The sequence below is a fragment of the Zea mays genome, chromosome 7 (genome assembly GCF_902167145.1).
Source record: "Zea mays cultivar B73 chromosome 7, Zm-B73-REFERENCE-NAM-5.0, whole genome shotgun sequence".
In the NCBI taxonomy this organism is placed as follows: Eukaryota; Viridiplantae; Streptophyta; class Magnoliopsida; order Poales; family Poaceae; genus Zea; species Zea mays.
The window spans coordinates 159,873,127-159,899,193 of record NC_050102.1 but is presented as its reverse complement, the minus strand read 5'-3'; the positions used below and the strand labels follow the sequence as shown (position 1 = coordinate 159,899,193).

General features: G+C 42.5%; 1 protein-coding gene across 2 annotated transcripts; it reads right to left on the bottom strand.

Annotated features, from left to right (window-relative positions):
- Positions 1 to 110: 110 nt before the first annotated feature.
- Positions 111 to 25,087, bottom strand: LOC103634303 (putative disease resistance RPP13-like protein 3). 2 transcript variants are annotated; one of them, XM_020541366.2, is made up of 4 exons: positions 24,677 to 25,087; positions 15,421 to 15,639; positions 517 to 3,118; positions 111 to 407 (listed from the first exon to the last, which is right to left on the bottom strand). In XM_020541366.2, exons 1-3 carry the CDS (start codon positions 24,940 to 24,942, stop codon positions 526 to 528), a joined length of 3,078 nt encoding a protein of 1,025 aa, XP_020396955.1. In that variant the 5' UTR covers positions 24,943 to 25,087; the 3' UTR covers positions 111 to 407; positions 517 to 525. The 2 variants fall into 2 exon arrangements, with proteins under 2 accessions (XP_020396955.1, XP_020396954.1); XM_020541365.3 differs by having other exon boundaries at positions 111 to 3,118.
- Between the last annotated feature and the right edge of the window lie 980 nt (positions 25,088 to 26,067).

Below are 26,067 nucleotides of genomic sequence, written 5' to 3'. Positions count from 1 at the left end.
TACCTAGTCCATAATTAATAAGCTCATAATTTATTGAACAGCACCTTCAATATTAATCTATGTGGAGTAATGAATTTAAGGTTTAGCACAGCATAGATAGAATGGGAATGTACAAAGAAAAAGGGCAAGCCCGTAAGAGCCAATGTGTACATGATATGGATGCACAAGTAACTACATAAGGGATTATATTTCTCTAAACAAAAAACAGAGTCTAAAGAACATCTGGTTACAAAAACATCCTTCAACATTCAATGATCCACTTGTTTTTTCTTTCACTTATTTTACAATTTAGGAGTACACACCATGATACACGCGCACATATGCGTTTTTTCACTTATTTTACAATTTAGGAATACATGCATACTGTAGACAGGTGCGGCCAGCAATTATTATGTAGACATGCCAATCTGCCATCACATCCACACTAATAAACTCACGACTCATGACAGAGTTGTACATACTGAACAGGCAAATCGAAATAACAGCAAGTGGTACTATATTGGTGTCTTAGTTTACCTGTGATCTTCAGCTAGCCACGCGTTGCTTCATGCTAGGAAGCTGACCAATTTTCTTTGGAGCAACCGGAACTTGAGTGATACGGCCATAGAGGTATTCATCCACTTGTTCAATTTTCTTCACAAACTCATGCTCGCCATATACCTCGATTTCGATTTCGTCGTAGTACAACTCAACCTCCAAATCTGTGAGTTCTGGAAGTGCATATTTCTTTATCTCGAGTTTCACAATTTCCAGATCAGAAAGTATCAGCTTTGTAAGGCTTGTAAATCCACCAGCTTGGAAGGCAAGTTGATCTTGATCATCCTTGTAGGATTTTACATCCAATATTAGAGTGGTGAGCGAAGGCAGCTTCCCAAGCTTGTTGATAAAGTTCTGCGACACCTCTGTGTTTGCCAATGATAGGAAGCTAAGGTTGGGGAAATGAAATTTTGACTCCTTTTCTTTAGATTGCAGCACCAACATGTCCAACTTGCCGTCTAAGTTTAGGGTACGAAGACGCCTCAGGGAAGAACTGGTGAACACACTCAATGGGATGTCATGAACATCAAGAGTGAGGGTATCTAGGTGTTCGAGGAAATTAGCTTTATCAATAACAGCAGATAGAGCCTCAGCATTAACTCCATTCTCCTTAGAATCCCAAACATGAAGGGACTGAAGGTGAGCCATTTTCTCAAAAGTGCTGCTGTCCCAACCATTATCCTTATCAGGATCTATGCTTTCAAGTGTCTGCAGGTGTTTCAAGTCACCCACCTGCTTAGGCAAGAAAAGACCCTCACCAAATACATGCCGCAGTGTCGTTATACTCCAAAATGCTTCTGGAAGTTTATAAACAAACGTGTCTCGAACATCCAACGTCTGAAGATTTTTAAGGTTTTCAATTGTCGATGGGATATATTTCAAGGAACAAGCAGTGACACCGAGGTACTGAAGGTGTGCTACATTCCCAATAGTTGTTGGTAAGCTCTCACCGATCTCGATGCCTTGTAGATTGATGACACGAAGAAACTTGGATACTTGCAACATTTCTTTTATGTATGAGTTGGTGCTCTCTTGAGGGCTGCCATGTTCCCCACAACAACGAAGCAAGCCTGATAGTGGCGTCACCCAACACTGAAGCAAGTTTGGTAATAATGGCATTGTTGTACTGGGCATCACATCCTGTTTTGCTTCTTCACTTGTTTCATTTTCCCCTCCTTCCTCAGTAATTTCAAATGACCCCTCAACCTCCCCATTGTTTTCATTGTCTCCACATAACACAATCTCAGTATTTTCATCTTCTTCTACCTCTACCTCTCCATCGCCATCACCTTCTACCTTATGCCCTGCCTCCATGTCTCCTTCCTTTTCTGAATCTTCCTCGTCATCTTCACTTTCCTCACTGTCTTCATCTTCCTCGTCATCTTCACTTTCCTCATTATCTTCATCTTCCTCGTCATCTTCAACCTCTTCCTGGAAATTGGACAAGATAGACCGTAGTTTTGGCAAAGAGCTGGACAGAGCAGCATATTTATCTGTATAATTTTGTAGAGATAGGCGACGAGTAGTTGCCAAAGAAGGGATATCGTCACCATTGTGGATATCCACAAAGTTAGCTTCTTGAGCTTCGTGCTGCAAAAATTCATGAACCTTATGGTGGACGGCCACAAATTCATCACCACCACCGGCATTGTCTGTCTTCACTAACTTAACTAGATGCCTCATAACCAACTCCTTCAAATAGATTCTTCCAACTTTCTCCATTGTTCTCCCATCTTTTGGTCTTAGAAACCCCTCTGCCATCCACATGCATACCAATTTGCGAGCCTCAACAGGCGTGTTCATAGGCAATGCAGCAAAGTAGAGGAAGCATGATTTTAGGTCATGTGGGAGATCGTCAAAAGACATGGCAAGTATGCTATCAAGCCTTTTTGATTTCTTGGATTTGAGGTGTTCAAGTACTGCCTGCCACTCATTTGGGTACTCCTTTGTTCGTACAAGGCCAGACAGAAGAACAATGGCAAGAGGAAGGCCTTTGGTTATACCATGCAGAACTTCATCAAAGTTTTCAATATTTATTTTTTCTTCCATGCACACCCTTTGGCTGAATAGGCTAGTGGTTTTTTCTGTTTCAAAACATTTCAGCTCAATCCAGTGTTTTGCAGCAATACCACGTGGCTGCTTATGTATACCTTGCATGATACGGACAATCCTACTACCGTTGTTCTTTTCTGGTAATGCGGCAAGGATGGCATTCCAATCACTATTGCTAACATCTCCATCTATGACGAGCAAGAACCGGTCCTTATCCAATATTTCGTGCAGTTTCTTGTCTACTTGTTTTCTGGGACACCAAGTATCTGTTTCCTCCAATTCCTGATGGATTAACTGTAGGATGCTTGAAGAACTTAAATACGGTGGGAAGCTAACCCAAGCTTGACATTCAAACTGCTTTGACTTTGTTGTTGGCTTTTCATATAGTTCTCTGATTAGTGTTGCCTTGCCCACACCACCTTCCCCTGTCACACATATAACAAGTCGGTTCTTATTGTCACAGAAAAGTGCTTCTTCAAGCTGCTTCCCCAGCTCCTCCCGTTTGATCGAAGATGGTTGGACATCATCCCTACACATAATTATGATTTTTCAGTCCTTCCCGTAAAAAAGAGAGGCTTTAGTTTTTGAAATTCACTCATCATAATACCTACTCCCTTCGTTTCTTTTTATTTGTCGCTGAATAGTGTAATTTTGCACTATCCAGCGACAAATAGAAAGAAACGGAGGGAGTATAATCTAAACGGGAGACAGCAGGACACGGCAGGCAGGAAGGAGAAACGTGTAGGTGATTAAACGTCAAATTTCCTTGTAGTTTCCCTCCCAGTTATCGTCGGTCTGCTTGTTGGATTTTTAGGATCAAGTCAAATCAGGAAACCTATAGGTGGCAGCTGTGCGTGGGTTTTTGCATAAAGTTGAACTGATCAGAGTTTTTGTTTCTTAGAGACCGAACTACAGAGCACAAGAGGTTGATTAATTGTCTGTGGGGCAAACGGTATACACGCCGCCAGGGATAAGGCGGTTGAGATTTAGTAGGAGTCTAAGGTTTAGATAAGAGTAAGATTAAGATGAGAGTATTTAGGAGAGTTAGTAGGAGTCGGTTTGGATAAAGATAGGAGAACAAGATTAAGACAAGAGTATTTAGGAGAGTTAATTATCAGGAAGACTATATGTAAGCCGGGTGGGCAGCAGGAATAAAGCAAGCAAGAAATTATATCATCTCCCTCACCTCCTCTCCAGCAAAGATAGGTAGCCGAGGGGCAAAACCTCGCACTGCCAACGCCGGCGGCTACGCCATGCGCAGCCAGGGGTCGCCACCTCCGGCGCCCATCCCCTCTACTAGAACACGCCACAACATCTTGGTATCAGATTCCAGGCCATCCTCCCCACCACTTCCGCCACTCAAATCCATCTCTTCACCACCATCCGATGCAGCCTCATCAACCTCTGCTATGGTTGTTATGGCGGAACCCAATACATCCGACCTAGTCACCATCATCCAATCCCTTGTAGCAACGGTAGAATCCCTCAAGCTTTCGGTCGCCGAACTCAGTAGGACCGTCGAACTGAGTCCTCTGCCCTGGGCGGGAAGGGACAACGCACCGGCGATCATCACCAGGATTGACCTCCGCGGTTCTAGAAGTTGAACTTCCCAAAGTATGATGGCAAAACTGATCCATTGGTGTTCCTTAATTGATGTGAGTCCTACTTCCATCAACAGCGCACCATCGACGAGGAACGCGTGTGGATGGCCTCCTACAACCTCGACGACGTCACCCAGCTGTGGTTCATCCAAATACATCAAGATGAGGGCACTCCATCATGGCGCCGCTTCTCCGAACTCCTGAACCTACGCTTTGGACCCCCTGCGTTCAAACCCGCTCGACGAGTTTGTTGCATGCCGCCGAACGGGCTCGGTGGTGGACTACCAGGACCGCTTTCAAGCCCTCCTGCCACGCGTGGGCCATCTCACGGAGACACAACGTGTCCAGCTCTTCACTGCAGGCCTCCAACCGCCACTCAGCCTCGACGTCGAGATCCACAACCCCCAATCCTTGTCCGTCGCCATGAGCCTCGCCAGGAAGATGGAAGTCCGGGAATAAATCGTGGCGCAGACCACGCCGCAACGGGCCACAGGCCATGGTCTCTCTCTTCCCCTCCCTCCCACCCTCTGCTATCAGCTGCACCTCCATCCCAACCGTTGGAACCTCCCACCCATCCCTGGCCGGCCGGCAACCAGCCCTAGCCGTCGTCCACTGCCAGGCATGCACATGCCCGTCTGCGCCACTGGTCGCCGTTCCTGCTAGGCTTCACGCGTCTCAGCCTCGGCCACGCTTGGGGCTCATCTTCCCTAGCTCCGGTCGGCCGCGCGCCCATCCTTGGACGGCGTTCACGCCCCTATTGCGCTCGCCTGCGCCTCCCGGTCCCAGCGCGCTCCCTCTCTGGGCCTTGAGCACGAGCAGCCACCCCTGCTCCCTTCAGCGCTCGCCGACGCCGGACCGCACCCCATATCGCGCAATCCTAGCGCCCCCGCGTCATCTTTCCCAACTCCGGTGGCCGTCGTCGGGGCACCACCTCAGGCCCAGCCATCCCTGCTCCGTTAGCCTCTCTGAACTCCGACGCCGCCGCGCGCTCCCTCGGCACAGCCCCGACCCCGAGCTCCCCCTACTGCTGCTCTTCGGCCATCTGTTGCTGCTTCCCTAGGCGGCTTCCTGTCTCAGTCGTCGCGCCATCCGGACTCCTGCCGCCGCGCGCCTCCAACAGCCGTTGGCGCCGCCCGGAACCCCCTGCTCGACGGCGTCCCCTTGCACCCGCCCCCGACGCCCTCGGCGACCCTGCCCCTTCCCCACGTCGGGCCCGTCCATCCCGGCTTCCCAGCAGCCATGACCGTGGGCGGCACTAGCGCCTTCTTCCCCCTCACCTCATGGATTCCACCACCCGACATCCCTCTCGCCACCCTCAGCGACCCTGCCCCATCTCCACATCGGGCTCGTCCATCCCGGCTTCCCAGCGGCCATGACCACGGGCGGCACTGACGCCTTCTTCCCCGTCACCTCATGGGTTCCACTACCCAGCATCCCTCTCACCGCTGCGACCACCACCGTCGCCGATGGCCCTACTGTGCCGCCACCCCTTCCCATGGCCCCTTCCGTGGCTCCCGGCTTCCCTAGCCTTGTTGTTGCCCAGGGTGTCGTCGCCACTACCTCCCTAGCCCCGCCCTTTCCCGCCGGGATCGCTGTGCGCGTCTCCCTTCACGACGACCAACTTGTTCGGGGCATTTTTGTGGCCTTTGATCAGGCCATGGATCTTGTCCTTCGTGACTGCGTCGAGCTCCACCCTAAGGCGGACCGAAACGCGCCTGGGCCGCTTGTCTTTCCCCGTGCTGTGATTGCCTCCCTGGCGACCGATACCTTGTTATCTCCCTCCCCTCCCAGTGGCTCTGTCGGAGCACCTCCCCTGGCTCTTTCCACGCACACCATGCCTTCACCACCCCCTCCCTCTCGCACCGATTGGGTGGTCGACTCCGGAACCTCCTTTTTCACACCACTCCTATCACCAGCTCGTTATCCCACTTCCATCCACCACACCCCTCACATCCTCCCTCTATCGTTGTGGGCAACGGTTCCATCCTTCCGGTCACCTCAGTAGGTGCATCGGTTATTCCAGGACCATTCTACCTTAACGACGTCCTTGTTGCTCCCGGTATGACTCACATCCCCTTCTCTCAATTTGTCGTTTCACTAGTGACAACCACTGTTCTCCCGTATTCGAGAAAAAAAATCCTCGAGCAGATTGGAACCGGCCAACGACTCATAGATGTGTTCACCAAGCCGCTAGGAAAGATCAACTTTGAGAAACTCAAGACCCAGGTCGGCATAGTGGAGATTAGACAAGAGCATCCACATTAAGGGGAAGAAATGTTAGCATTAATGTACGTGCTCTTGTGCTTAATGTACTAGAATAATCTTTAGACTTCTAGATAGTCAGCTGTCAAACAGCTGCCAAGTATTGCAGCAACCAACCTATTGCAGCAGACGGTTCACTGTAGCAGCCGGTGTACTGTAGCAGTCGACCTTAAAGGCCCTGTAAATAGGCATGTACCCCTCTCATGTTTACCAAGCTTGTGAAATAAGACTTCTACTTCATATCAGCTCCATACTTCATCCAAAGGCAGTGTGTGGGTGGTGTGGCTGAGTTGAGGGAGGTGCTGGTTGTGCTAACATTGTCAAAGTTGACTTATTTGTGTAAGATGGGATGTAAGTTAATGTATTGTCAAAGTAGACTTATTTGTGTTAGCTGAGATGCGAAAGAGCCTCTATCTGAGTTGGTTAGGTGGTCTGAGTAGCACTCCTTAGGTCCTGAATTTGAATCCCAGTGGAAGCGAATTTCAGCCTGAGATTAAAAAAGGTCACTCGCTGATTCCCCTGGTCGTGTGCACAAAGCATCTAAAAAAGGGCTCAAAGCACGAGTAAAGATCTGGCCTATAGGGGGCGGACCCTCATGTTGCACGGGGGACCAGCTTTCGTGACCTTTTCTCGGTCGGGGCTCAGATTGAGCTTCTTCTTAATATAATACCGTGGGGGCGGTCTTTCCCCTACCGGCCGAGTTTATTTGTGTTAGCTGAGATGTCCTAATTATTGTATTGTGGTTTATTTGTGTTAGCTGAGATGTTCTAATTATTGTATTGTGGTGTGACTCGTGAGGTTGATCGTTGATGTCTAATTAGTTTGTCTATATTTGTTGATGTTTCTCTGTTATGTTTGAGACAAGTACTATATGTTCTTGCTACGCTTTTAAATAAGATGCTGCACAAATTTTGTGCTTTCATAATAATTTTAATTGATAGTGGTAGGGTGTTACCCTACCAAACAGTCAATTAGAGTTTGACGATTGGTGGCCTACGTAAAGCTCTATCAAGCTTACCTTATGCAATCTTCATGTTTGGTTTAGATGCATGTATAGGATCTTATTTCAGACGTGGAAATAAAGGGGTAGAGGCATATAATTCAAAACCTCTGGCTCTGATATCATGTTAGAGTGGACACATTAACCAATTCAACACAAAATCTTAAGTTGTTAGGACAAGGTAGATAATCCACTTATACACTTCAACAAAGACATCCCAAAAGGCGGCCCACATGATGAAGTTTGTTCACCTTCCCACCTCTGTTGCTTGCGCTGCGTGCCGGTGCCACACCATTTTTTGTTGCACAACATAAGGTCAATAAAGTCTCCAATTCTTGTGGTCAGGTTGTCAAGATTACCAAGGCCGGGAGTGGCTGCTTCGAACCTGGGACTTGGTGACTCAGTGTCTCAGTGAGGGAAGGAAAAATACGCCATGCCCACCAGTAGCCCTCCCCTCCCGCCCCTCCCTTTTCTCTCTCCCCCCGGTGCCTCAGCCCCCCACAACCCCACGCCGACGTCTATCCTGGACCCGGCGTCCACATCCCTTTCTCTCTAGGCACCGGGTGATTCTCCTGCTTCCATCCCTGCTGGTCGGTCCAAGTCGCAGCGCTGGAGTGAAGACGGTGGTTACTCCTCTGACGTACCCCAGAGGCCTTTCAAACTGCAAGCTTCGTACAAGGACGTTCTGGTATCTTCTACAAGCTCTGTCCTCCCTTCTTCTGGCCGGGAGGATGGCGATGGCTGGGTGCAAGTTCTTGGCCGTCGTGCTCGTCGACGGAGCTCCTCCCATTCTAAGCCCCTTCCTATTTCGATGCCCATTGATCTGAGGGGAAAGTGCTTTAATTGCCTCTCGCCATCTCATCGAGTAGCCGTTTGTCATCATCAAGTGCGGTGTTTCTGTTGCCGGCTGCCTGGGCACCATGCTCACGTGTGCCCGCGCCGGAGGACAGAGACGCTTCATCATCATCGTACCCAAGTGTGGCGTCCGGTCTCCCAGGGGACATCTTCCGTGAAGATCATTGGGTGCAGAATGGAGGATTCTGCGCGTCTTGTCGATGGAATTTCTGGTGGCAGAGGAAGAAGGCGTACTCGTCGTGGTCCGAGGAAGAGTTCTCGGAGGGGCAGTGGTCATGATGATCCTCCCACCTCTTCCTCATCGCCGCCTGTCCCTGATCCTGCCACTGCCTCCGTCCGTCAGGTGTGTTTCATCAAGCGCTCCAGGAGCATCTCTCAGGCTGAAGAAGAGCTTCGGCGTGCTTTACTTGTCTCGGTTATTGCTTTAGAGGGCTCTTTCTGCGCGACGGATGTCTTGGATGCGCTCATCTCAAGTTTCAACCTTGAGGCTGATGCGCTCGACTTACGCATGGTGGCGTCAAACAACTTCATTGTTCAATTTTCAAGTGTTGAGCTAGCGGATCGTGTGCTTGCTGGTGGGCATTCTCTGTATGTCCCCCCCTCCGGCTGAACATCAAGCGCTGGTCTCGTCATGCTTCGGCCTCAGGGGGTGGAGCCTTACCTCAGCTTATGGAATTAGAGCTTCATGGAATTCCTGCTCATCTTTGGAGGATTGAAACAGTGGAGAGTCTTCTATTTGGTCTTTGTATGATTCATGAGATCCTTCCAAGTTCATTTGAGGACAACAACAGGGCTATTTTCAAGCTTCGTGCATGGTGCCCTGTACCGACATTGTTGCCTTCAATTGTTGATCTGCATGTTGAGGAACCACCTGTGGCTTTTGAGGTGGATTCGTCGTATCCCCGATCACTGGTATATCCTATCTCCGTTTTGGCTTCATGTTTGGATGATCGGATGGTACGTGAGACAATCCTTTCTCATCCACCATTGCTGGATCAGTCTGATGATGATCGAGATATTGTTCAGCGGAAGAGACGGTTCGGTTTCCATGATTTGACTGTTCGTGCTTCGGTTAAGTCTCGCCTTGGTCCGCGAGTTTCTATTAGTGCTGATAAAGGCGGCCCAGTTGATAGCCTCGCTCTCCCAATTGTTTTGGACGCTGAGCTGATGGCGCCTGGGATGGGACCCTTGATATCTGCTTCATTAATGTTTGGCTCTTCGGGTCCTGGCAGTTTGTCTGCTGCTTTGGCGCCCCCCCATGCATGCTTTAATGAGGGTATCTCGGTTGAGACGTCAGTTAATGACCTCTGGTACTCTGTTAAGGGCGGCCCAGTTGATTGCCTCGCTCTCCCGATTGCTTCGGAAGCTGAGCTGACGGCGCCTGGGGTTAGACCCTTTATCCCTGATTCATTGATGAATGGCTCCTCGGGTTCTGTCAGAAGGGCGGCTGCTTTGGCGTCCCCCCTTGCTTGCTTTAATACGGACGTTTTGGGTGGGGCGGCGGCAGTTAATGCCCTGGCCCGTATGTTTAATCAGGCAGTGATATTATTGACTTCGGATATTAGTTGGATGACGCCTAGGGTGGAGAGATTTCGTTTCTCTGCTACCTTGTGGGAGGTTTCTAGTTCTGGCTCCCTGGTTTCTGCTTTGGTGCCTGCTGTTTTGGCGCCATCTAGTGCAGATTCAAAAGTGGATGACTCGTTGGTGCTGTCAGAGATTGGTGAAGCTCATGACTCTTTGACTTCTGCTCTTATGGTGTCTGAACCTGCTCAGAATGGTGGATTGGCTCTTCTGGACACAGTCGGTTCTCAGATCTCAGTGGATTCTGATGATTTGTCTTTTGAGCAGAATGATAACCTTCACAGCTCTTTGGACTTTATGTGGCCTCCTCCTACCCTGGTCCAGCAGCCTTGCAAGGTCTTGCAAGTGTATTCTCGAAGAAAACTCCCCAAGCAAAGTCGTATAGCTTCAGTGGAGGAGGTGGCTATGACATTCATTAACAAGATCGTAAAGCCCCTCACAAATGTGTTACCGGTTCCTTCATCTCCAAAGCTTAAAGCCAGAAAGACTATCCCGCCCAACTTCGTGCCAAGAAGATCAAGACGTGTTGCCAAACTTCCTCCCCTTAGGGTGAACTCAGCGGCTCACACTATTTGTTTGAAGCTGGGGTTGAAAAATGGAGATGCTCCTGTTTCTGCGGATGATCTAGATCGCTGTGCTAGAGAATTTGATAAGCCTCTTTCTGTCAGTCAGATAAAGGCTTTAGCTACCTTGTTCCGATGGGAGATCCCTGATGAGGAGTTCCTCGTTTGTCCAGCTGATGGGCTGCTGCAAGCCTCGTAATGTGGATTACCCCACATGGTCGTATTCTATCTCACAATGAATAATTTTGCTATACTGGTTTGGAATGTGAGGGGTTTGAATGACCCTCATCGCAGGGATACTCTCAGATCATTAATAAACTGTGTGATGCCTACTATTGTATGTATTCAAGAAACCAAGCTGAATTCTATCTCTCACTGGGATGTTGCTTCCTGTCTTGGCTCAGAGTTTGGGGATTTTGTTTTCTTACCTTCTAGTGGTACTAGAGGAGGTATTTTGATAGCCTGGCGTAGAGGGCTCATTTCTGCTATAGACTCCAAAATTCATGACCATTCAGTGTCAGTCTGTTTTATGAAAGAAAACAGCACCGCTTGGTGGTTCTCGGGTGTCTACGGACCCCATAGAGATGAGGAGAAATTGGCTTTTTTAGAGGAGCTTTCTCTGGTCAGAACCAGTTGTCCTGGCCCCTGGGTGATCGCAGGGGACTTCAATATGATCAGATGCGCTGATGACAAGAGTAATTCAAATATCAATAGAACTCTTATGGACAGTTTAAATATTTGGATTAATAATCACTCCCTCAAGGAGTTGCCTCTCACTGGAAGAAGATTCACCTGGTCAAATCAAAGAGATGTTCCTACTTTAGTCAAGCTGGACAGAGTATTCTACACTTCTGATTGGGAGGACTTATTTCCTGATTGTTCTCTACTGAGTTCTGCCTCTAATATGTCTGATCACTGTCCTCTGATCCTAAGGCTTAATGAGACCTTTAAGGGAAAGAAGCGTTTTCATTTTGAGAGTTTTTGGACCAAGATGCAAGGTTTTCAGGAGGTGGTGGCTGGTTCCTGGAATGCTTCTATTTTGGCTGCTTGTCCCATGCAGAGATTATCCCTTAAATTTAAGAGACTTGCAAAGGACCTGCAATCCTGGAGCCAAAAATCTGTGGGTAATGTTTCTACTCAACTTGCTTTGGCCAAGATGACTCTACATCTTCTGGAAATTGCCCAAGACAGCAGATCCTTGTGGATGGCTGAAGAGTGGTTGCGGAAAAAACTAAAATTATTATGTCTGCATCTTTCTTCTTTGGAAAGAACCATTGCTAGATTAAGGTCTAGAGTGAAGTTTATCAAATCTGGAGATGCCAATACGGCTTTCTTTCATGCGCACGCCAGGTTCAGGAAAAAGAAGAACTTTATTCATAAACTGATGGTCGACGAGAATCTTGTTACTTCTCAAGAGGCTAAACAGCAGGCTATGTTTCAGTTCTATAAGGATCTGATTGGTAAAGCGTCTGAGCGAAATTTTAGTCTTAACCTTGCTAATTTTCACAAAGGCAATTTGGAGCTCTCACATTTTGATAATCCCATTTCTTTGGAGGAAATCAATTCTGCTGTTTTAAGTCTTCCTAATGATAAAGCCCCTGGACCTGACGGATACACAGGGCGTTTTTATAAATGTTGTTGGGACATAATCAAATGGGACCTTCTGGCTGCAGTCTTATTTCTCCAACAAGGATCTCCTGGAAGGCTTGATTTGTTGAATTCAGCATATATTACTCTCATTCCAAAGCATGTTGAGGCTATTCTTCCGGGTGATTTTAGACCAATCAGCCTAGTTCACAGTTTTGCGAAACTTCTCACTAAAATTCTAGCTAACAGGTTAGCTCCTGAGCTGGATAAAATGGTTAGCACAAATCAAAGTGCCTTCATTCGGGGAAGATGTATTCATGATAACTTTATTATGGTTAGTCAAACTGCCAAGATGTTGCACCAGAAAAAAATCCCTGCAATTTTCTTGAAGCTGGACATTAAAAAGGCCTTTGACTCAGTGCATTGGGCATTTCTGCTGGAAATTCTTCGACACTTAGGTTTTGGGCAGGGTTGGTGCAATCTGATTTTGAACCTGCTATGGACATCTTCCACTCAAGTTCTTGTCAATGGAGTGCCTGGACAGCCTATAAATCTCAAGCGTGGGTTGAGACAAGGTGATCCTTTATCTCCCCTTTTATTCATCCTAGTCATGGATGTTCTTAATAGCCTATTCATCAGGGCAGATGAGTGTGGTTTATTACACCCCCTTGCTGGCAGAAACATTAGCCAAAGGGTTTCAATGTTTGCAGATGATGTTGCTGTGTTTGTAAAACCAGTTTCTGGGGACTTAGTGGTAGTCAGAGAAATTTTGAGGTGTTTTGGTGTTGCCTCAGGTCTTCATACTAACTTGCAAAAAAGTTTCTCCTACCCAATTCAGTGCAATACTGAGAGGACTACGCTGGCTGTTCAGACCTTGGGTTGTGCCTCAAAAAATTTTCCCACAACCTATCTTGGTCTCCCTCTAAGCAGCAAAAAACTTAGTGCTGGGGATCTCGCTCACTGGATAGATAAAATTGCTGCCAAGCTTCCAGGATGGAAGGCTGAGCTTTTAAATCTTGCGGGAAGAATCACTCTTATCAAATCTGTCCTCTCTGCCATCCCAGTTTACTTATTTATTGCTCTTAATGCTCCTAAATGGGTTATCAAAGCCATTGATAAAATTCAACGGAACTTCTTGTGGAAAGGAAGAAAGGAGGCTAGAGGAGGTAATTGCCTTGTAGCTTGGGATAAAATCTCTCGGCCTCTTGATTTAGGGGGCCTTGGAATTCCTAATCTCCAAAAGATGAACTGGGCCCTACAATTGCGATGGCTTTGGCTACAAAAAACTGCTCCTTCGAAGCCTTGGAGTGGCCTGGATCTTAATATATCTTCCCAGGCCCGAGCTTTCTTTCAGATAGCAGTGACTACCACCATTGGTAATGGTATTTCAACTTTATTTTGGAAAGATAAGTGGATTCATGGGTATTCTATTGTGGATATAGCTCCCCTTATTGCTGCTGCAGTTCCGATGAAGTTTAAAAAAGTGAGGACTGTGCAGCAGGCCCTCACCTCTCATTTTTGGGTTCAAGATATCCAGAAGAATCTCTCTCTAGCTGAGATTGAGCAATATCTACAATTATGGGAGGTAATTGAATCTTTTCAGCTTCAAAATTCAAATGATCAGCATGTGTGGATATTTAGCAACGATGGTCTGTACACCTCCAAATCTGCCTATAAAGCTTTATTCATTGGAGCAGAATCCTTTGAGCCCTGGAAAAGAATTTGGAAGAGCTGGGCAGCGCCTAAGTGTAAGACCTTTGTTTGGCTGGCCATAAATAACAAATGTTGGACAGCGGACAGACTTAAAAAAAGGGGACTTCAGCATCCTGAATTCTGTGTTCTATGTGACCAGGAAGACGAAACTGTGCAGCATATTCTATCTAATTGCGTCTTCACAAGACAGTTTTGGCATAATATTTTAACCCCCATTGGTCTCTCTTCTGTGGGTCCTAAGAGAAGAGATTCAGTTTTTGCTGAATGGTGGAGAAAGGCTTCAACCAAGATTCCTAAGAGCAAAAAAAAGGGGTTTAATAGTATGATAATCCTTGGGGCTTGGAGTATTTGGAAGCAGCGAAACAGGTGTGTTTTTGAAGGAGCTCGACCCTGCCTTAATACCTTAGAGGATGGATTTAAAGACGAGATGAGATTGTGGGTTTCTGCTGGAGCCAAGAACTTGCGCTCTCTTTTTGACCCTGGATAGAGAAAGGAAAGTCTTATAGCCTACTAAAAGACGGGGGTGTTGGGGTGTCATATGTGTCTGTGTGGTGTGTGCTTTGTAAGGGTGAGTGTGTGTTTGTGTTTTGAGTGTGTGTTCTGTTTGTCCCGGGCCACAGGCCCTTTTTCCCTCTACTTTAATTTAATGATACGCAGTCCTCCTGCGTATTCGAAAAAAAAAAAAGATTACCAAGGCCACAAGACAATGTTGTGCTTGCCATGGTCCGCGGACAGGTCGCCGGCGTCATTGGCCATGCTCGCCATGATTTAAAATTTTAGATGATAGAAGTCAGCAGCAAAATTATCCCCTCTGTGCTCTTCTTCGAGAAGCTCCACCCAGGCTACCGAGGAAGAGCAGCCCCGAGGAGATTGAAGAGTTGTAGCAGTGCAAAGGACAACAACGGTGTGAGTGAAAAATATGAAGGAGCACTGCATGTTGCCCAAAGCAAACAAGTGTTAGATTTGCACAGGCATGGAGGATTTGGCTGAGTTGGCAGCATAGCAGTAGGATTGGCTGGCGTCGGCCGCGGCCCACGATCACATGCAAGCAGTGAGCAGCCACCCCACGGTGCTGGCCATGGCATGTGACACCGGGCATGCCAGGAGGCTGCATCAACCTAAAATGTCCAAAATCAATCTCCTCTAAACATGATTGAACTCGAATCAACATGTTCTGCTCGAGATCTTGTGAATCCCAACCCGAATAAACATCCTCTCATGTAATTTGAGCGAAGTTGTTCTTTCCATTGTAGGATCTTTGTATGTATGTGTTCATAAGGTAAAGGGAGGTAGAAAAGAGAAATGCGAAAGAAAGAAGAACAAGGGAACAATAAGTTGAACTAGAGCAGCAGAGGGATTCAGAAGGTAAATAAGAATTCGGTATCCAATAATTCGGTTTCAGGTATCCAATAATTCGATTTCAGGTATCCAATAACTCGGATTCAGGTTTTACCTCATATATACCCAAATTGATAAAACTAACAATATTGACATAATTTTAGTAGCGTTTTAAAGCAATAAACAACAGTCTTTTAGATCACTTATGTTGTCATATCGACGTGACATGATGGTTTGAATATTTGTACATGTTTGAGCGGTCATTAACAAAGTTCTATTTACACTCAACTCCTCGAACGACACTTTAGAGAGTAGTGTTGTGGGAACTTACAAACTTTTTGCCACAGTAGAGATGTCCGTAGAAGGTTTCCATGTCACCAATGGAAAATCATTGGGTGCAGCTTCAATCTTGTATTTCTCCTTATTGTTAATGATGTCTTCAAGCCTTAAGTTGATCTCTGCGATCTTTCTTGATAGATTGTGTCGAATGCTTACTTGTGTAGTGAATCCAGAGAAAAAACAAACAATGGACTGGCTCCAATTTGGATATCTTCACAAGAGAAAAAAATATATTCAATCAAATTTCAAATTATGTAGAAATTTGGGAAGTTATCATTAAGAGAGGTCGCCAAGCAAAGAGGAACGTTGTGCCAACAATTCAGATCTTGATTAATGACAAGCTATTTGTCTTCATAAGAGGTTGATGTAATGTGAGATCAAGTGATGAAAATTTTATTTAAGATGAAATTGATATTTCAAAATGATTAAAATTTTGGTATAGGTAATGTGCATGTATTACTTATATATGCATGTTATAGCATGGTGATTTGTTATTGTCGCATGATACACACATTTGAGGTGGTATGCGGATTAATTGAATTGAGTCAATGGACTTATGCTCGAACACGATTGTGTGTTTGTTCATGTGCAAGTGTTGTTTTGAGGCGAAACATGGTCAATAGCGAAATGGAACCTAGATCTTATATTCAAATTTAGGGCTTTGCAATATGGGAGAAGGTATATAAGCCTTATTAGGTGTCCGAGAACGTGAGATAAGAGCCATGGACACGGCCCAAGTGGAGGTTAATATCATGGCAAGAAACCCATCACTTAATTCTTGTAAGGAGCGACTTTGGTCCCATTATGCATCATAAATCCATATATCGAGTACAGAGAGCACTTCCTGATTATCATGAGGGTTTATCTTCAAAAAAAGAGGTACGCCAAGACATGTACAAAAAAGATTAAATGCATTTTGAGATGAAATCTGATGAATTATTAGATGATTTCTTTGCTCACTATAATAAAATTCTTAGTGACCTATGTGATATCAATGTTACTTATACTAATGTGAAAAATGCACGTCAATTACTTCGAGCTTTAATATGTCTATATAGGAGAGGAAAGTTACTTATATTACTAATGTTAACCTAAATTGAAAACTCATGAATATTTTGGCCAGAAATAATAATAATTAGTCAATTGATTTGATCTCTCAACCTAGCATGTCTAATATTGAATCTCCATCTAGTTTTTTTGTTATCATTCTTGTCTTCACTAACTAATGAATAGCTTGAGGACCTTCTAGAAGAAGAACTAGCACACTTCTCTTCTCAATCTGATGAAGCTTTAAAGAATGTAAGAATGATAAAAGAAGTGGAGATCCTCAAAGGTGTTTTGAGTGTGGTCCACTCAACTATATTCCCTCCAAAAGCCCAAAGTTTCTAGTAAATTGACAGGGGTGAAGGTGAACAGGAAAAAGAAATTGAAAGAAGTGAGACAAAAAAACACATTCAGCAACAACAGACTACTTGAACCACAAGGTGGTACATCATGTTCTTCTTTGATCAAATCAATTTGAGTGATGTGGACACAAACACAAACAATGAGGATGGTGCAACTCCCAAAAGTAAGAACCATTTGAGTGGATTGTGTTTAACGGCAAGTAAAAAGTGTTTAACGGCAAGTAAAAAGAGCTCCACAAATAGCGAGTTTGACAACGTAAGTAAAGGTCGTGCATTAGAGTCGTGTTACAATGATGTAGCTTGTGCAGTTAAAAAACCTGGTACTTCACTAGAGAAAGTAAATAAAAAAATTAAGAAATATGATACTTTGATTAAATCTTAAAATGCTGAAACTGCAAGACTTAAAACTTTGATTTCTAAAGATGACTCATGCAAATCATGTGACTTAATTTATCCAAACTTACTTCAACAATGGATGTGCATGTTCCTACTTTAGAACAACTTAAAACTGAAAAGAACAAAATGAGAAACATGTTTGTGCTATTGTTAAACCAACTTCATATGATAAATGTAAATTCATTGAGTTGAAGTTGAAAGATGTTGATGTTAAGATACATTACATCAACTAAAAAATATAGCTACCATGAGGTTTTTTGTACTCTAATTGTGGTAAAAAAGATAAATATAAGAATAACACTTGTGATAATCATTCACCCCTTTAAAATATATTGGATACTTTAAAGGAAGATGGAAAATAAAAGCTTGACCCAAATTTTAGAACAAAAAACAAGCTCCCTCTCACATAAAACTAATTTAGGTTTGATCCTTATGCTCGTTCTAAGACTTATGCACCCATATGTTAGACCTTTTGGTAGTGACAAATTTAAGATAAATAATAAACCTAAAAATGATTTTAACTCCACTAGTATCATATCTCATATAATGGTGTTTGTTTCACCCTATGCAAAAATAAAAATGCCACAGTCTCAAGAGAAATAAAAGCCCTTCTGAAATTAGACAGTCATGGCACTTTCTGTTCTTTGTTGTTTAGCTAGTCTAAAGCAAAAATGTACTATGTGATCATCTTTACCGTAATGAGTGAAAATATACTTAACTTTATGTTTAACTTGTGAAGTGGAAATAGCGTTTGCATTCGCTTGACATGTATATCTGTATAGCAAAAACTATGTATCTAGAATACTCAAAATGTCTCTTAATTTAGAATAGAGAGTTACATATACTAGTATGTTAAGTTACTCTAATTTCATTTTTTAAAAGAATCATGATTCATGAGTTAGCAAGTTAATTTTATTGTTGATTGTTGAAGGTGTTCTTACAAAAATCAGAGGAAGTCTAAGGCACGTTTGCGACCGCTTATACAAAATTCGGATTTAATGTAATCATAGTTTTCTTATAAGCCGTAGTCCAAAACTCCAAACAATTTCCAGGATATAGAATCAGAAATGTCTGACAAAGTGACAATCCTGATCATTATAGCAATCGGGAGTGTAAAATAACCTTCGTGTCCTTCGTCAAATCACCATCTGTTCGATCTCCTATGACCTCGAGCGCACCACCGTCCTCCGATTGAGCCAGGGCGGGAAGCAAACGGGAGAGCTCACACGCCTCACGTCACCCTCGAGAGGCGCCTCCGACGGAGCGATGGGTGGAAGTCAGATACGGAGTGGATGGGAGCGCTTCCGACCGACCGCAGTGCGGGGGAGTGGATGAGGAGCCGCCTCCAACCCAGCAAGGCTTGTCTCTGCAGCGCAGGGGAGCGGACTGGAGGAGCTCATCTGCGACCCAGCAGGCGGCGGGGGAAGCCAAAGCTGAGAGGTATAGGGATAGGGGTATGGATGATCGACTATTTTGCAAGAAACAAATACGGAGAGGATTGGAGAGCCTAAAATATCTCGTTATTTAATTTTAAATAAACAGAGTTAAATAACCAGAAAAATTTAGTCCCTCTAATTCTCTCTAATTTTTCGACTCCCAAAATTATTCTAAATATTTCGGTTACTCTCTACTAAAGTTTAGCCTCTCGAATGTTTAGTTTAGGCTTTCGAGTGTTAAAATGATAATTACGAGTATTAAATATAATTTAAATATAAAACTAATAACATAGACGAAGATCAAAAGACGAGATTGTTTTATTAAATTTAACTAAATTTATATTTAACCCTCATAATTGATATTCAAATATTTGATATGATACAGATTAAACTTTAGTCGGTGTCATGGGGAACCAAACACTCCTTAAGTTAGGACCTTAATTAATTTTAATTTAAAAATAAATAGATGTAGAGCTCGAGTTTAATCTGATTTAATACTTAAATTTTATAGTGTAAAATTTAAAATTCGTTACCGAGACCAGGACTACACAATTAGCCGAACATTTTTAAAGACAAATAAAAGGAACCGTTGGAGGGTAGGCTTTTTTAGATGTAAGTATTTTTAGGAGATCCTAATCTGAGAGGAGCTGTTGGAGATGCTTTAAACGCGAGAGGAAGGATGCCTGCGGTACAGAGAACACCAGGCCTGTTTTAGGTGAAATTCTCGATTATTTTGGCTTATTCGTGTAGAGTGAATTAGAAGGGATTGAAATAGATTAAACTAGTGAATGGCGTGCGACATCGCACGTGCAAAGCGACACGGAGAGTTGATTCATGCGCTTTGTTTTCTTTTTTTTTACTGGCAACATGGGTGGCACAAGATTGCTGCGTGTGGCAGTAATTTTGAGTAACATGGAGTCATGGACGCTGTGGTTGGCCGTTCGGCTGCTAAGAAAAAATCCCTTTCTATTTTAATGAATAGAGCGGGTCTGTATGGTTAGAGAGTCACATGAGTAAAACAGTTTTATTCTAGATTTAGAGGGTAGAGCAGCTTTATTTTAGATTCTAAGTGTGCAGTGGAATTGTTCCATTTTTATTTAGGTTCACCACAAAGAAAGAGGGAGAAGTGAAAAGGTGATGTTCCTTTGTTTTTGTGGATCGAGTTCGCCCCAAATCTAATAGAAATATTCTTGTTTTGAATCATTTTACTGCACCTGTTTCATTCCCTCTTTAACTAAATGCACAATAGAACAGCTCTATTTAACCTCGTTCCTCAATGAAATGGACTTAATCTCCATCATTCAATCTCCTTCAGTTCTATGCGACCGAATAAGGCTCTAGTGGGGTACGTTTTTCCAAATATCTCCAAGATATGGTCACGCGTACTCTAACAAAACCCACCACTAAATCTACTTTGGGTCTCTTTGACATGGCTTTTTAAACAGCTCTAGCTTAGATTCATATACCAAACGGTCATAAAAAAGTGGCTTCTATCGTCTTCTTTTTCATTTCCCTAATACATCATTCAAAGTAAACACAAGAGAAACTGTTTTGCTAAATCCAAATTGCAAAACGGCCCCGCCAGAAAAACCATAACTTTTTTCAGAGAAATTGAAACCCTACCAAAGCGGTCTTTATATATCACTCGAAAATAGAAAGGAAAAATAGCGCTCGCGAATCTCGCTCTCGTCTGCGAGTTTCCTCGGCTGCAGCACGGCCTCGCTTCCATCCGCGAGCAGGCAACGACGGAGTCCGACGAGCAGCCAAGCACCAGTTACCGAGGATCACGGCCGGCCGCGAGGAAATAGACGAGAAGATGCAGCGAACTTCACCGGCAGCTAAAAGCGACGGCTCCAATGTGTATATGCCTTTCAGATCCTGTTTGTGCGAATGTTAAACTGAAATCGAATATGCAGCTGTGTAGCGTGGAGGATTTGACAAATCGGCGACAGGCTGCTATTCTTCAGCGGCTATCCTATTTCAAACTTTACTGTATATAAAGTGTAATTTATATTATAAATTCTCTATTTTATATGATCTGCTGCGGATAATTTTAAAAAAGTCTATGTTTTATAGCTCTACAATCTTAGCTTAAGCGTATGGATCTAAATCTCAAAGGTTTGAGATATCTAAGTCCCTGAACATTGATAACTCCTTACTATTTCCAGAGCCTCAGGTTCAGGGTTCGGAGCTCAGCATCTCAGTCCGAACCTCGATCGTTTATCAAAAGCTTTCTTTCTCATCTTATATGTAAATCATCTAAACAACCTTTAGCAAAAAGTCTTATTACTACCTTCATTCTCAAATATTTATTGTTCGCTAGTTCATTTTTAACTAAAATGTGACAAATAAAAAAGAACGGAGAGAGTAGTTGATACAATACAACCCTCTTCCATTTTTGTTAATTCAAAATATTTAAACATGTACTGTTTTGGTAGATATAAAACTTCTGGATTTTACTAAATCTTGCTGTTATTTGGAACATCATTGTCTTTTGAGGTAACATTTAACCACTATTTACTGAATTGCTAAATAGATTTTATTGAATCACACATAAGCGTCTACCCTATGAAAAAAATCCTCGATCTAGTACTAATTACGCTTCCCTAAATCATTGACTATGATGCGGTTTACTCATTTGTTATAAAATATACTACTATGAACTTTCATATATGACATGCTAAAAGTCTTTGTACTATAAACATATTTATATATTACGCTAAAAGCCTTCTTCCACACGTAAATTGAATCATGTGGTTCCTCTTCTGTCCTTATCCGATCGTCACTACCTTCGCAAGCTGACATGGCCAAAGGAGGCATAGCAAACCCAATCAACATCGCGCTTTAAATGGATCATCTCCCCGTCATTATTAGTGTCTTTGGTTTGAGGATTGAGGTAGTCCACCTTCTTACTCCTCACTTTTTTATTTGGTTTGTGAAATGTAATAAGTTGATACATCACTATTTCATTCCTTATAAACTAATAATTACTAGAGTTTATTCCACTAAATTTGTATAATAAACTTATGATACATGACTTTATTTAGAATAGATTGATTATTCAAATAAACACCCCTTATATGTGAGACATAGACTTGACCATAACTCCCACGAGCAGTTGGACATATTTTTTTTTCTTTTTTATATTTTCAGATATTAAGTAATTCTTCTGTCTCTAAATAAATCAATCTTTAATCAAAATATTTTTAAACTTAACTGAATTTGTAGAACAGAGTACAAATATTTTTAACAATAGTACATTAGAAATGTATATTATGGTGTATCTTATAATACTAATTTGGTTCTATAAATTTTGACTTAAAATAATTTTAACAAAAAAATTATTCGAAGATAAAGAGTGTATTCTACTATAGAAATGTATATTATGGTGTATCTTATAATATGTCAAAAGGAAAACATCTTGCTTATTGCCTCTCTGGCCTTTATCACGAGCGGCCACGTTTGTGGGGTGCAACAGGTCTCGTCACTTTCTTTTCTGTTTCAATTCAAAAGGAAAAAATCATTTTCTTCTATGGTGTAAACAGATAATTTCGTAAATATTATCAGAGTCAATTTCCATTTTGTCATGATCAAATAGCCTGTCGACCAAAAAAAAACTGCAAAAAGACTTATCACTGAATAATAAAAGTCGGTAATGAACTCAATTACTCAACATCCCTTCAATTCAGTTTGCCTGCTAATATCATATGATACATATAGCACCGATTATTGTTACTTTTTTCTGTTACCAATTTTAATCGAATTTACCAAAATTTAATCTTGAATTTTTTTTACTAGAAATATAACATGTACAAGTCCAACAATGTTAGACCCAACATGCCCGTAAATTCAACAGGTCGCGCCTAGCCTCACAAAAAAATAAAAAAACAATGCAACTGGAGTGCGATTTTGGTGGTTGTGTGCTTTATCGGTTCCGTACTTGTCTTGACCCTACCATGGTGAAATCACTTGTTTGCACCAAAGATAGGATACCTAGAGCAAGGAAATGTTATATAGCATTAACTTATATTTGTTTACAATTTAATTCGTCATTGCCCTTTTACGAATGTACTAATTGATCTTTATATTCTAGGTTCCAAGGCTAAGTATGTTGATATTCCTAATATAGCTTGTGAAATGGAGGAATTGTGGACTTGTGAACTTTGTGAAGTTGTCAATTTGTGAATTGTGAACTTGTTATATCGTGAATTGTGAACTTGTTATATTGTGATTTGTGAACTTGTTAATTTTAAGAATGTGAACTTGTGATCCTTATGAACTTGTGAACTTGTTATATTGTGAATTTTGTATAATATGAATTGTAAATTTGTGATCTTTGCCAACTTTATTATATTGTGAATTTGTCATATATATTGAGATATTTTTATGTTGATATGTTTACCGGTCGTATTTTAGATTTTGATCGAGTATTTTTCATACCGAACTTTCATTTACGATGTTTCCGAAATACCGATATCGTTATTGTTTCTGGAGTTACCATTTTCGATTCCGTTTCCGATAAAAAAATGTAAAAATAGAAATGATTTTACCATTTTCACCCTACCTATTGCGGTGCGCTTACTTTTCCAGCAATGACTCTGGTGGGATTACTACGTCTCCTTGATCAGCTTTGGATTTCTTAAATATATGAATATGTCAACTTGATTGCAGTTCTGAATTATATTAGCCCATGTTGTTTGGAATCCTATAGAGTATAGACTATGGTTGTTGTATTATTGTGCATTTCACCTATAATTTTCTATTAGATTAAGATAGATTTTAGGATTCTAATAGCATGTTGACTGAATTAATATAACTGAGTCATAATCACCCAGAATTATTTTATCTGATTAATATAATCCTGATTCCCAATCGACCTGTCGTTATTATCCACGGTCACACGCCACATTCCCCCACGGGCCACGGTGGTGGCCTCTGGCCTCACGTGGGGAAGTTGGTGTAGTACTTTTATATCGGAATTGATTGCGAGCACACGATGGTAGGTGTGGAGTTTACCGGTGAGAGTACAATGATTGATGCCACTAGGATTATTGTTGTGATGGAAATTGGCCGCGGCAATGCAACATGCGCGGGCACCACCGCAATGCTAAAACTTTTGCAAGTACGTCGGCAAAATATACCTAGCAGCTTTCAAAATAGTTAATTTTTTTCACAGCTAGGTGAAAAATGTTTCAAAGTTTCTTTGTTCTGCTGCAGCACGTTAACAAAACCATGGACAGAAAATTTCGATGCCATATTAAAATTATGTTTAGCAAATAGTTTAGCACTTGTAAGAAGAAAAGATGCACTGTAGTGCTGCTACCGCTGTATCTTATCATTCGATTCCTTGTCGTGCATATATATAGATTCTGTTCTGTATGTTTAAACCTGAAATTTTGCATGAACATGGCATGACCCAGAGCGGTGCAAATTTCTAAAATTTTGAAAGCCTATAGATATTATTTACAAATATTTTGTGGCACTTGACTTGCTATCTTTTTTTTAGGTAGAGCTTTTATTCAATCAACCAAAGTCTTCACAGATCAGAGACTGAATGTTCTCCGGAACGAAACACAAAAGAGAGAAGCTCAGCTCCAACCTAGTTCTAATGGCCAACTGTGGGCTGCTAAACTCGTGCAGACGAAAAGAAAGTCAAGCACCACCGTTGAACCTATATATTCATCTTACTTATTAGAGTTCTTTTCTTACTTACAAAGAAAGGATGTTTGATTTGTCAGTGGCGATGTGTACTCCCAGTCTCCCTTCAGGTTCTTGGCTAGGCCGATATAGACACAGAGAAGCAAGCCAACATGTAGACTAGCAGGTTGAAAGTGTGTTCATCATGCACGTTTATGTTTATAGAGTTGACAAAAGCGGCCACAGTTTGTTTTTTACAAAATAGCCTTGAAGCTTTGGTTGTTTTATTTTTATGGATATATACAAGAAAACCTTCAAGCTTACTTTGCTGGAAAGAAAAAGCGAAGCGCAGGGTGTATGTATATATTCATACCTTGAGAGGTCGACCTTGAGGGAGTAGTCGTCAATGGCGTCCTCGGCGTCGAAGGCAACATCGCGGGTCTGCTTGAGCCACACCCTGATGAGCTCGTCGGAGGTGTCGCGTCGCCGCGGGTCGGCATGCCGCAAGAAGGCCTGCATCCACATGAGCCGGTCCCGGAGGCCGCGGATGTCGTCGTTCACTGCCACTAGAGCCTTCGCCTCGCTCACCGCCATCTCCTGGAGCTTCCCCACCAGCGGACCAACGATGGCCTCCGCCATCCTGGAGCTGCATGCAGGCGCTACGAATCCTGAGAGCTGCTTCTGGTTGTGAATTTGTGATACAAGTAGGGGTGCCTTATACGAGGAGCCGTTGACCGGGAAGCTAGACTTGCTCTTATTTTGTTTTATTTATTGATGAGTACACTTCGTCACAAACAGTACTCACTCCATCTAGTAATGGTTTGTCATTTTTAATAATGTTTGGTCCACATAATTATAACGTGATGGGTTACAAATAATATTAAACTATGTTTATTTAAGTCTAAACTGTAACCAAATACTACACTAAAAATTGATACATGTCTATTCAAACTTATTATCGCTGTCACTCGATGCGAATCTTCACCGTTGTCATTTACATTATAATTCGTGAACTAAACAACACCTAATTCAATCCAATTAGTCATTTATTGAGTTTTAGAGAATTATGATTGTCCTTATCCATGATCGACAAGATCCACTTGACAAAATATATTGTAGTTAGAAGTATTATAACCAAATAAATTATGTTACTTGTAATATGTAAGCTCATCTAAGTTTTGAATAGATGGCAAAGTATTGTAATCGATTATTCTGATAAAATGGTTATCTAGCAAGATATCAAAGATGTGATCAACAAAAGTAAATTCAAAGGTATTGATTTCTTTAGCAGACTCTTATGAGGTTGGTTTTGAAGCTATGCAAACAAAGGATTAGATTTGACATCAACTCATTCGACTACACCATTGCACTTGTTCTAGAATTGATTACAAAATCAACATCAGTATCTGCAATATTTTTCAATCTTGGTCCCAAATCATTAAATCCAAAACAATTATAAAAAGTGCACCTCATATGGGACCAAGTATAAACTAGATTTAAAATAAATAAAACAACCCAAATAGATACATAATCCAAACTATTCATTGGTGTAAGATTTAACTTCGATAAAATATTGTCATCAATCTCTCTATAGGCAATAATATGTTGGCCAATGTAATTTGGGTTTATTTCATTATTGATAAGTAAATTAACTTCCTCAATCGGTATCTTAATATTTCAAGAAAAAATGTCGCTGATAGATGTATCAATTGAAATAATACAACTAGATTCAAAATTTGGAAAAATACTTATGCCTTATACCTT

What these genes read in the sequence shown, in the direction of transcription:
- LOC103634303 (XM_020541365.3), bottom strand. Translation starts at nt 24,942, where the DNA reads ATGGCGGAGGCCATCGTTGGTCCGCTGGTGGGGAAGCTCCAGGAGATG. An exon ending in CTCAAGGTCGACCTCTCAAG is followed by an intron (nt 15,640 to 24,676) that starts GTATGAATATAT and finishes TCTCTTGTGAAG; the next exon opens with ATATCCAAATTGGAGCCAGT. An exon ending in TCTACTGTGGCAAAAAGTTT is followed by an intron (nt 3,119 to 15,420) that starts GTAAGTTCCCAC and finishes AATTATGTGTAG; the next exon opens with GGATGATGTCCAACCATCTT.